General features: G+C 38.3%; 1 protein-coding gene across 3 annotated transcripts in view; it reads left to right on the top strand.

Annotated features, from left to right (window-relative positions):
• The first annotated feature begins 7 nt into the window (after nt 1-7).
• The window catches only part of LOC117790799 (unconventional myosin-XVIIIa), a 40,446-nt gene continuing 27,603 nt past the window's right edge, over nt 8-12,850 (top strand). For 2 of the 3 annotated variants that reach the window (XM_034630359.1, XM_034630360.1), the window contains exons 1-4: nt 6,032-6,739; nt 9,514-9,915; nt 10,041-10,227; nt 11,051-11,217. In XM_034630359.1, the coding sequence (XP_034486250.1) occupies nt 6,047-6,739; nt 9,514-9,915; nt 10,041-10,227; nt 11,051-11,217 (1,449 nt within the window). In that variant the 5' untranslated portion in view covers nt 6,032-6,046. Of the gene's footprint in view, nt 130-1,697; nt 2,193-2,254; nt 3,050-3,110; nt 3,255-6,031; nt 6,740-9,513; nt 9,916-10,040; nt 10,228-11,050; nt 11,218-12,850 lie in introns of those variants that run through there. The other variant, XM_034630358.1, reaches the window with a different exon arrangement.

Here is a 12,850-nt window from a genome sequence, read left to right as displayed (position 1 = left end):
TCAGTTGTGTACACACTGGCCGATGGGTCGTCGTCGGCTCGGTGAAATTTTGTAATTTTTAGAATTTAAATCGGACGCATTTGTTTATGCCAAGCGCGTAATTGTGCGCATTGCTTAAGTAGCAAGAAGGTAAAGCCAGAAATTCTTTTGGCATTCATGGAAACAGACTAGGTGTCCCTGACACGCTTACTTGCTACTAAACATTGACCAGTGAGTGGTGTGAGTGCTCAGCTTATCAAAAGAGGCGTAGAAAACTGCAAAAAACAAAGGTGTTATTGACTTCGCGAGTGGAAGGCAACTTTCTTTTTTTGCTTCTTGTCTGAAGCACATTCCACTCTACCCTCTGTGTGTCTATTGGTTTCTTTTGAATAAGCACAAATTGAATTGTAACAAAAATAATGAGAATGGGAATAAAGTTAAGAAACATAAAGCACAGTATAAAATGTGAAATGCAACCAATCGAGTCTGGGGCAATCAATACAAATACAAAAACAAATGCAAATACAACTGCAATAACAACGCTAACGGGCCCTCAAGTATGAAATGTGTGCTTATTGTTTGTGCATGTGTGTGTCTGTGTGTGTGAAAACAAAACAAAATTGTATACAATATGGAAAAAGAAAGCGCATAATTGAATTAATAATAACAAATGGGGGCGAGTCTCAATGACAAAAGCCAACGTTGGCTCAGAAGCGAATTGCAAGATTAACGAAAATATGCATTGTTTACGTGATTTTGCAATTACACAGCCACACACACACACATATATATTCGCTGACAGTTGCATACATACTCACAAGAAACAGTTAACTATTGTGGTTGTGGTTGCGGTTATGCGGGTGCATTGGTCCCAGGGTTTCTGGATTTTGCAGAGCGCAAAACAGAGCAAAGCAACGAAAAGAAAACGCAAAACTTACCACACTAACTGACATAGGGTTGGGTCAGGGGGAGGGGCTGGGGCAGGAACAGAGCAAATCAAATTAGCTGCAGACAACAACAAGAAGTGCAAATTTGTTGGGCACGCCCTTGAACTTGCATCTGCTCCCACACCTCTCCTCTCAGCAAGGGATGTCAACCGGCAAATAAAATTGTGAAACGAAAATAGTACCTATGAATGCTATGTATAAATAAATTTAAAAAATTAATAAATTAAACGAAAAATAGTATTGTAAAACTATAAATTAACACGTAAATATTATTCCTAAAATATTTCAATACTTCACTGGAAATCTGAAAAGTCGTCAAATTATTAAAAATATCCAAATTTCTCAGCTAATAAAATATTCTATTAATTTTTTCGCTTTTGCAGTTACAAAATTTCCAAATGTAGGTACTTATTAGCTAAAATGCCAACACTTCTTATAGATTAATAAAACAAAATAAACAAGTTACAACTCTTAAAAAAAATGTATTATTCGAAAAGAAAAAAAAAACAATAGGATAAAATATTTACAAATTGTAGTATTTGATTATAATTAATGTTTTCAAATGGCAAAATTAACTAAATTTTAACAAGTAAAACTTATATATTATTTAAACAATTTATTTATATATAAACCACAAAAGTGATTATTCTTAAAATGTAAACTCCTTTTATCTATAAAAGAAACTTCTGAAGAAATTGGTCCAGATTAGTTGCTTGTATAGAATGTTTGCTGTAAATGTTTCTCTTACCTTTATGTTTCTTTTATTTACAGTTAGTTTCCTAAGGACTCTCTCTCACACACACACACACATAGAGGATGTTTAATTTTATGAAGAAAAGCGCCGGCGATGAGGAAAAGGAGCGTCGCAAGCGTGAAAAGAAACTGCGGAAAGAGGCTAAAGGGGGCAGCGGGGGTGGGGTAACGGGCAGCATGAGCACCGATGAGTTACTGCGGTTGGAGGAAGTGCGTCGATCCCTGAAAATACGTGGTCGCCGCAAGGAGAAGGAAAAGCTGCCCAGCGGCATTACCGCCGATTACAGCGCAGATTTCTTTGCCGCATTAAATGCTGATGCAGCCAGTGGCAACAGCAATGGGAATGGTAATGGGAATGGCAGTGCCGGGCCAGAGCAGGATCGTGGCAATGAGGAAATTGTTGCATCTGTGATGACACACATCGAAAGTCGCTCCGCCGCCAATGGATCTGGTATTGGCATCAATCTAAACTACGGCGAGGTCACACACACGCTGCTCGCTGGTGGATTGAAGGTGAATATCGTAGACAAAGTAAATCTTTTAAGGATTTGTGTAAATGCTTTTCCAATTGATAGAATCGCTTTTTGCCGCCGGTGCCACCAAAACCACCCAAGCGGGGCATACTAAAGGGTTCGCGGAGCAATATGAGCAACGTTCATGAGGAGATTGTCTTCACCGGCGGAGGTACGCCCGAAATGCTGTTGCGTAGCACCATGCAAAATGAGCAACTGTTTGAGGGCAACCGTGGCGGTGGCAGCGGTGGCTCCAATTCGAGCCAGCACGGCACCTCGTTCACATCCGTGGAGAGTCTGCGCAGCGATGGCGATCATACGCCACAACAGCGGGCCATGACGCTGCCAGCGAATGCCCGCTATGGTGCACCACAGACGCCCACACAGGCTGCCCATTTGCATGTGCTGACATCGCCATCGCCGAGTGCGGACAGTCTCACAGATACCACAAACTCCTCGTTCGCCACGCCGCCATTCTCACTCAGTCCTGTCGGTGAATCCCAGGGCATCGATCGCTGGGCCCGCGTGCATGCCTTTGAAGACGTGCAGCTACCATTGCCCCCTGTCCAGCTGGTACAATTGCCGGCTCCCAGGCAGCTGGTCATCAAGCGACAAAAGTCACCGCGCCAGGACTTTGGCTTTAGCCTGCGAAAGGCCATTTGCTTGGATCGCACCGAGTCGCTGACTTCTCCCATTTTTCGGCCTGTCATCTTTGCAGAGCCAGGTGCTGGAGGCGGCGCTACAGGTCTCCTACCCGGCGATCGCCTCATCAAGGTCAACGGCACGCCTGTGGGCGATCTGTCGCGTGAGGTCATCATCGAGATGATACGCAACAGCGGCGATGCTGTCACCGTTGAGGTACATAATCCACATTTAAACGCAGTTGCAGTTCTCATCATCTTGTATCATCCATTTGCAGGTTCAACCCGTGGCTGAGCTTGTGGAGCTGAGCAAACGTTGCATGGCGCCAAGCACGGCAACCGTCGAGGAGATTGATCATTCCATTAACAACGGCAACTGCAACACACTTCGTCGCAGTGCCAGCAAACGCTTCAAACGTCAGGTAAGACCTGCAACTCTACTTCAATCCATTAGCTAGGCAAATGCATTGGGTGATTGATGAAATTGTGTTCCGTGTAACATGCACAAGATCATAATTGTTCCATGGAATTCATTAACTATGAATTCTCTCAATAGATTGCAAACCTAATGTAATGATTAATTGAATAGTCCGAGTCTGAGACTCCATAAGTACCTCTCAGTTAGGCATAGGTTGATTGAATCTAAACGACGTTTATATACCCTCTATATAACATCACAAAGTATCTTTCATAATAAAGCGTTTTTAGTAGAGTCAGAGATCAAAGTTGTCATAGAAAAGTTGAACTTGGTGATGCCCATAAGACTTTGACTTGGAATATTAAACAATCTAGCAAATACTTATATTTTTTTGACGTGTGTTATGTTAGATTAAGGAGTTTTGTTCAAATTATATAAGACCGATTTTTATATGGAATATAATTTAAAAATTGCTATTAATCATAAAAGCTAATATGTGTCAAATAATAGTTTAAACATCGATTAAAAAGCAATTTTTGTTTAATTTTTAAATACATCTGGAAGCCTAGTTTTGTAAGCACAAAAATAGGTACTAATAATGAAATCTTACAAATTATGGAAGTCAACAGGTTTTCTAAGAATTATATCCAATTACTTTAATTTAGTTGAATTATATCCATTTACTTTAATTTAGTTGTCAGGCAATCGAAAGTTTAATTTTTTGACAGGTTATTCTCAATATTAATCGAGATATTAAAATGTTTGTGAGTCTTTGCTGTTGCTTTCTTATTTTACCTACCAAAAATCTTATATGACATTGTTATTCTTTTTCTTAATCTTGACTATTTGCTAAAACCGTTGGTAATGTGATTTCTGTAACATAGGGGAACTTTATTTTAAGATGCTGGCGTAAAAATACTCAAAATTGTAATTTGCCATTGCAGGGTAACTGACAGTCACTGTTGTCTGAATTGTAGTTCTGAAGAAATACTTTAGCTAGAAACGAGTTTGACATTGACAATCTGTCTATTAATCTTGACTTTAAAATGTTAGCTGATCTTATATTTATATGGTATCTCGCAGTTGCACACTTGCACTGCTTATTGCTATTCTCATTCTTAATCTTGACTTTAAAATATTTACTGATCTGTGCGAAACTGCAGTTATCCGTTACAGGGTAACTAATTGTCGCGCATTTGCAATTGAAATTCTTATTAAGTTGTTGACTTGAAGCACAGCTAGAAACGTGTTTGACATTTTTCTCAATGTTTATCTTTCTACAAATGCTGAGAAATTGTGAGCACCTGAGTGATCAGACGGCTTGAATTCCAGGCCCAACCCAGATACAATTTTGACTATATTTTTATACTCTTGCAGAGAGTATTAGCTATTATTTTCTTACAAATTGTCAAATCCCTTAAAGTATGTATATTTTTGTCATAGGAAAGATCAGTCGAAGAGCAACCTTTTAGTACGAAATTCTCTCAGATTATGCATTTGGTATTATTTATTGTCTGCATAAAGTTGACTAAAATCGGAGTACTATATTATAGAATACTATATTATAGAATGATCGAAAAATCAATACAGGGTTCTGCAAAGGTATAAAGTCTTCAGCTTGCTGAAGTAAATCTTTCCATGTTGTTGTTATAGTTTTTTATTATTATTGTTGTTGTTGTTGTTTTTGTTGTTGTTGTTGCTGTCTGGACTAAGTTCATAGAGGCGTCGACATATTTGAACGTCTTATTCACTTCATTCAGTCGACGAAAATAAACGGATTTGGCAACACTGTGAAAAAACAACTCGAACTGCATTTTAGTAAACATCATTAACAACATGCTGCAGAGTCGCCACTTCACCGCCTTCCTTCTCCTCCCTCCATTCGTGTCAACGTCAGCGCCAGCGGCGGCAACACGAACAGCCGCAGTCACAACCGCAACAACAGTCAGCAGCGACGTCGACTGCGACTGCGACTGCAACTGCAACTGTGTGCATTTTTTTTACACCCACTGTTGACTGCGACTGCGTTGGCAGCCTACACAAATAGCAACGAGCGCAGCTGCTGTCGGCGTCGCAGTCGACGTCGCTGCCTGTCGTCTGGTTGGATAACTGTGCGTGTGTGTGTGTGCTGTGTGTTTTTGTTTTTGTCGAGTTTTTTTGTTGTTGTTAGTCGCTTCGTCGTGGTTGTCGTTGGAGCTGTGCCGTCAGTACGCTGCAAACTTTGCCCAAGTTCGGTACGGAAATCGAAGCGCGAGACGCCCACTGTGAGATTTCTATGCGGGATTACAGCAGCAGCAATTCGGATACAATTCAGAAACAACAACAACGATAACAACTCTTAACCATTCTTGTCATTCAAGTTGGCTTTAATAGTTAATTCATAACTCGGCAAATTTCGCGTTCGTGACTCGAGTCTTGCATTTCAATCAATCAATCAATCGTTGATCGCACGATGATTGGCCATTTTTTCAGTCATTTCAATTGTCTAATGTCAAAGCGCTAAGTGCTTAAACAGACACACACAAACACACACACACAAATACATACACAATCGTATGTACACATTTAAGTACATTTATTGAGTGTTACTAACGTTCCAAGGTTTTGGGCGCGCTCCAGTTTCTTACTTACTTCCCGTTTCACATTGTGCGTCTCTAGCCTGGTCCGGTCATGCTCCAAGCTCCGCTGGCTGGCTGGCCATGACAATTGTTTGCAGTTAGCTTAGATCTTGTAGACTATCCGGTGATCACATAACAAACTCACACACAACACACACACGTGCACATACTTATTATCATGTTTCTCAAGCCAAAGAGCTTCGAGCAAACTCTACGCGGTGGCATTGTTCCCGCTGTGCCTGCAGCCCCCGGCTCCGGTCTAAATCCGTCCTTTCATCGCGGCTGCACCGGTAAGGCGCATGCCTGTGGCACCAACAAGGCCCAAAAGGTTGCGGCGTCACCCGTTTCAGCGAAGCCAAAGGCGCAGCGCAAGAACAGCATCAGCTCGGAGACGATCAGTGAAAGCGGCTCGGAGAACTCTAACAGTTGGCCATCAACAACTGCTCCGCCTCCACCGAAGCCACCACGTCTGGCTGCCACCAAGCAGGCCAAGGAGACGGCTATAACTCCAATAGCTCCATCCGGATTTGAGCGTAGTTCATTGCGTTCGCGAAGCTTTCGACAAAATGGCAAAATCAACACAACGCCAACGACAACTGCAACAGCAACTACTTCTGCAGTTGCAACAGCCACAGCAACAGCAACAACATCTGTACGTCCACCATGGAATAGCTCCGCAGTAGCGGCCTCCAAGTATGCGGCAGTAGCAGCAGCTGCCGCTGCGGTAGCGCCACAATCTCCCCTGCCCAGCATAAGAAGCTCCTATCGTCGACGTCGCGATGCCCAAAACGCTGCCCAACAATGGCCGGCCATCTGGGCCAACTCGCTTGCCTGCAACTACAAAAACTATGATGCAAGTCTCAGACAAAAGGTGCGCATAATAATTACACTAAACAACACAGAAAACAAAATGTCAAGATTTTCGCTCACTTTGGTGGGTTCAAAATTTGGTAAAACAAACACGAATATTACCTAATTAGGTCGTTAAAATCTTTGTTTTTCCTAACCAAATTTTAATCTTTTCAATAACAAAAGAAAAGTTATCTCAAACACTAAAAACAACTTGAAAGAATATTTTAGAATAATCTTTGTTAAAATTAATTACAATTAGTTTATTATTGAGTTACGAATGGGAAACGAAAATGTATCTCAATTTCTAAAAACATCTTGAAAGAACATTTTAGAATAATCTTTGTAAAAACTAATTACAGTTTAATATTGAGTTTTTTTTATTACATATGCACATTTCGATTGTTTTTACACTTCATAGTTGTTAATTTGCATTTGGTTCTCAAATTATGTTGACCAGTGTTAAAAAGCTTTCTAGCCCTTTATGAGTCGATCGATGAATGAATGGATCGATAGATTGTCGAACCGTGACCCAATGTACGATTTAGATGCTAGTTATTTTATTATGCTCGGACATTTGGACAATCTGACTGCGAATGGGTTATAGAAATAGGGTCGGGGCTATTACTGGAACTCTGACTGCAGATGCGGAGTGCGTGGGCAAAATGCTCGGCTCATAATTTATGATATGGTCGTCTTGTCGCTGCATTTATGGCTTTATGGCTCACTACGCCGACGTTGGACGCGCTGTCGAGCGGAAGTATTCATTTACGTAGCCCGCTTTGTCGTCGTCGTTGTTGTTGTTGTTGTCTCTTCTTCAGTGTTGCGTTGTTGGCTCTTATGGGATATAGTTGGAGTGCTGCATGGGGCAAAATAAACGATCGTTTTAGATATGAAATCTTAACATTTGGTAAACCTTTGCATGAACCTAATTGTCGGCTTGCCTCTGTTCTGCCCCTTCCCTCTGTTCCTGTCACTTTTTCTATTGGTTTTTTTTTTTGCTGCCTTTTGTCTTTCTGTCCCTATCCATGTTAATTAGTTAGCTGCTCTGCTGTCCGCACATTCTTTATCTAATTTGTGTATTTCATCAACATAAACTGCGTCGGGTTCATTGAACTGATCGCCGAGTGCAGCTATTGATTGACAGTGGACAGACGGGCATGTCAGTTTGCCTCTTGTCTCTGTTTTGTTTATATGATTACATAAATGCGTATGCATATACATATATGTGTTCGTGGATTAGATGAATGTTGTTTACAATGAATTGTGCTTGTGATTTGTTCGACAACAAACAACGTTATGAAGTTATTAAAAATGCATAAATTTAAATTTATTGATGCAGTTTTTAAGGTTTCCAATTTGCATATATGAGAATAAAAAATAAACAGCAAGTAATTGCAGAGCTTTTTATTTAGTATATATTTTTAGCAATAAATTGTCATTATTTCGGATAGACAAGATATTTTAAAAAGACATTTTTTCTAATACAATTAATTTGACTTATCAAAGAAATCAATCCAAATAATAGAAAGTCGATATTTATCAGCTAATCGTGAGAATTGATACGAATCTATCTCTATAAGTTAAATTAAATTCCAGTTTTATGAAGTTCCATCACATTGAACCACTGAAATGTAAATCGCATTTTATAGAAACAACCTGTAACTTCATAAAATTCATAAAATCGTCCTCAGGAGTTCATTATTATTAAAGATCTTTCAACTTAGTTTAAGCACTTGATGACTTTTTATTGAATTACACACCTTTTTTTTTTATATGTTTCTGAACTTTAATGAACAGCTTTATTGTGTTTTATTAGTTTCTGTAACCTGTAATTTATAGATTTAAATTTTGTTATTAAAAAATATAACTTCATAAAATTGTTTTAGGCACTCTCAACACTTTTCTTTTAAAAACTTGCAAACAAAAATGTTTATATCACTTAAAATTTAAGTCAAGTTAAATATAGAATCTTATGCCAGATCTACTTTAATGAATTTCAAGCGAGTTGTGCGAGTGCTGGACATGAATGAGTCTCGACATTTATTTCCTGTATATGGTAAACATTTAGTTCTATACGGGAAAACTACGTATTGCCGGTCCATTAAAAGCGCATAACCGAAAATGACTTAAAATTGGGGGCTATTGAACCTTGCACATAACCGAAAATGACTTAAAATTGGGGCCACAATAGTACGAGTGCAACAGCAACAACTGCAAGCTAATGCAAATTAGCGCTGTATTTTGAGGGGTAGAGGAGAAGGAGGAGCTGCTGCAGCAGCAGATGCATAGATAGGAGGAGTAACAGAATATAAACTGCGTCGGCAGCATGCAACATCGAGTAAATGCCATTTATAGCACCAAATGTGAACTGAACATGTTGACGACGTTGCCGACGTTGCATAACGCAGCGGCATCCACATCCACAACCATATCCACAAGCATGTCTAGCCCACTAGCATTTTAGGAGAAAGAGAGAGAGAGGGTAAGGTGGAGGTGGAGAGAGGAGGGTGAAGATAGGAAAGACTCGCGTCTAGGCAACTAATTAGGATTTAGAAAACCTCATTAAATTTAGAAATGCTCCCAAAATAAAACCAAAAAGAGCAGAAAAGCTGCGAGTGGAGGAGAACACCGAACTGAAGTACAATAATAAATGGAATAAATGCGTGAAAATGTGTCTGCCCAAAAATAAATGCACAAATTCACTTGAAGTTAGCGCCCAACAATATGTTGACCCCAATTTATATTTATTGCCTTTTATTTTAATGTTTTCTCTTTTTGTCCTGAATTTTGCAGAGTCGACATGAGAATGGAACTGGAGGCAGCATTGGCAAAAGCTGCAGCGATTTGGATTTAACTGATGGCTCACAGTCGGAACGTGTGTGGTTGGTGCATCGCGGTGGCTTTACTGCGGCACTGCGTCTGCCGCCTACAGACACGCCCCATGAGGAGCATAAGCTGAGTGTGCGTCTGCTGCACAATGGCGAACAGTTGACCGTTGATGAGGATGACATCGAGAAGCAGAATAGCCCCGCATTGGATCTGGCCGAGGATATTTGTGAGCTGAGATATCTGAACGAGGCGTCAGTGCTGCACTGCCTCCGACAGCGCTATGCCAGCAATCTGATACACACCAAAGCAGGGCCCACGCTGCTTGTGGTCAATCCTATGGCACCGCTGTCCCTGTACTCTGAGAAGGTGAGACTGGCTCTAGCCTGCTCTGCAATAATCTGGTCTAGCCTGGTTTGGCCTGTACTGGTTTCAATTTGATTTGTTTCGGGTTATTTATCTATCTTGTCTCTTACACTCTGCATATTTTGTAGGTTGTATCCATGTTTCGCGGCTGCAAAACGGAGGACATGCCGCCCCACGTCTATTCGCTGGCCCAGACCGCCTACAGGAGTTTGGTTGAGACACGACGCGATCAAAGTCTCATATTCATGGGCCGTTCTGGTTCTGGCAAGACCACAAGCTTTAAGCATGCACTCAACTACTTGGCGTTGGCTGCTGGTATGTCTAGACAATCGTGTTGTTGTTATTACCACTGTGGGCTGGCCTCGTTTCAAGCCACACCAAAATACAATCTGTCGTTCGATTACCTCATTTGCATATTGTCTAAAAATGCGTCTACAATTTGTCAAGCCATTTCTCATTGTTCTAGCATTGTTAAATAGTAAAAATTGGTTAGGTTGAACCTTGCAATGACGCAGTTTATGCCTTATAAAAAATAATCTTTTTGCAATTGTTATTTTATGGATGTACAGTATTTTATTTATTGAGTGGGATTAGTTTTAAGATCGATATTCAGATTATTTAAATTTATCTGGAGCTTCGATATTAAAAATCCATTTTTAATCAGTTTTTTCAACACGTTTAAATAAAATAAAACTATTTTATATACAGCAGTAGTTTGTTAATGAGAATGTCGTACATTATAACGCGATGTAGAAAAGTTAAATAAAGTATTAAGTTTCGATATTGCAATAATAACAGCAGAAATTCGCGGTAGATAAGTCGCATCTTCCTTAAAATTATACATTATAAAATCAAAAAAAAAAACAGAAACATTTATATATAACTTTAACAGCAGCTATTTTTTTATGGATCAATTAATTTTTTTTATAAGCAGGCGAAATACTTTAATTAATAGTAGCTCAACTTATTCAACAGTATGTTAATTAATTCAAAATCTAAATTTAAGCCAAAGACAGATACATTTTTAAGACTTTGGCTGGATATCAAATAACAGTGAACAATTAATTGTTTAAAAAAATTCCATTCGCAATGCTAATACAGCTATTGTTCTTTTTATTTGCGCTCCATGGTTGCACAGGTGCATACAATAATTTCATCAATGCGGAAAAGGTTGGTGCCTTATGTACGATTCTGGAGGCTTTTGGAAATACAAGAACCTGCCTCAACTCCAATGCAACGCGAATGACGCAGCTGCTTAGCCTGGACTTTGATCAAACTGGGCAAATAGCATCAGCATCGTTGCAGGTAAGATGAATATAATTCAAACTAATTTATATATTTTTAATTAAAAATAAAATAATTAAATAAATAATTGAAAGTGACCTTTTAAATCGAATCTTGGTCGAAAATAATTAATTTTTCTAAATGAACAAAATTTGAAAACAAGATGAATTCAGAGGCCAAATCATGATCAAAATGACATTCCGTTTTAAAATCGGTTTAATTTTGATCAAGTTATGACAGTTTGAAGTTCATCAGACTGCGGACTTAGCCACTTTACAAGTCAAAATTTTTGTCCAATTTCACATGATTTTTTACAAAAAAATGAAATGTCTCAGAATCAAGTTTAAAGTGTTGTTTTATACTAATTACGATGTAAGGAGTTGATTAAAATTAAAAACTTGAGATTTAAAATTTTGAATTTTCAAAATTTCAAAGGGGGGACCCTTAGCATCGAAATCGAATCTTGGTCAAAAATAATTAAATTTTTTAAATGAACAAGATTTGAATGCAGAATGAATTTAGAGGCCAAATCATGATCAAAATGACATTCCGTTTGAAAATCGGTTCAGTTTTGAACAAGTTATGACAGTTTGAAGTTGGTCAGACTTTGTAGCCACTTTACAAGTCAAAATTTTTGTTCAATTTCACATGATTTTTTACAAAAAAATGAAATGTCTCAGAATCAAGTTTAAAGTGTTGTTTTATACTAATTACGATGTAAGGAGTTGATTAAAATTAAAAACTTGAGATTTAAAATTTTGAATTTTCAAAATTTCAAAGGGGACCCTTAGCATCGAAATCGAATCTTGGTCAAAAAATAATTAAATTTTTTAAATGAACAAAATTTGAATGCAGAATGAATTTAGAGGCCAAATCATGATCAAAATGACATTCCGTTTGAAAATCGGTTCAGTTTTGAACAAGTTATGACAGTTTGAAGTTGGTCAGACTTTGGAGTTAGCCACTTTACAAGTCAAAATTTTTGTTCAATTTCACATGATTTTTTACAAAAAAATGAAATGTCTCAGAATCAAGTTTAAAGTGTTGTTTTATACTAATTACGATGTAAGGAGTTGATTAAAATTAAAAACTTGAGATTTAAAATTTTGAATTTTCAAAATTTCAAAGGGGACCCTTAGCATCGAAATCGAATCTTGGTCAAAAATAATTAAATTTTTTAAATGAACAAAATTTGAATGCAGAATGAATTTAGAGGCCAAATCATGATCAAAATGACATTCCGTTTGAAAATCGGTTCAGTTTTGAACAAGTTATGACAGTTTGAAGTTGGTCAGACTTTGGAGTTAGCCACTTTACAAGTCAAAATTTTTGTTCAATTTCACATGATTTTTTACAAAAAAATGAAATGTCTCAGAATCAAGTTTAAAGTGTTGTTTTATACTAATTACGATGTAAGGAGTTGATTAAAATTAAAAACTTGAGATTTAAAATTTTGAATTTTCAAAATTTCAAAGGGGGGACCCTTAGCATCGAAATCGAATCTTGGTCAAAAATAATTAAATTTTTTAAATGAACAAAATTTGAATGCAGAATGAATTTAGAGGCCAAATCATGATCAAAATGACATTCCGTTTGAAAATCGGTTCAGTTTTGAACAAGTTATGACAGTTTGAAGTTGGTCAGACTTTGGAGT

The sequence above is a fragment of the Drosophila innubila genome (genome assembly GCF_004354385.1).
Source record: "Drosophila innubila isolate TH190305 chromosome 3R unlocalized genomic scaffold, UK_Dinn_1.0 2_E_3R, whole genome shotgun sequence".
Taxonomy (NCBI): Eukaryota; Metazoa; Arthropoda; class Insecta; order Diptera; family Drosophilidae; genus Drosophila; species Drosophila innubila.
Note: the sequence above shows the minus strand (reverse complement) of the source record. Positions and strands in the feature narration are given on the sequence as shown.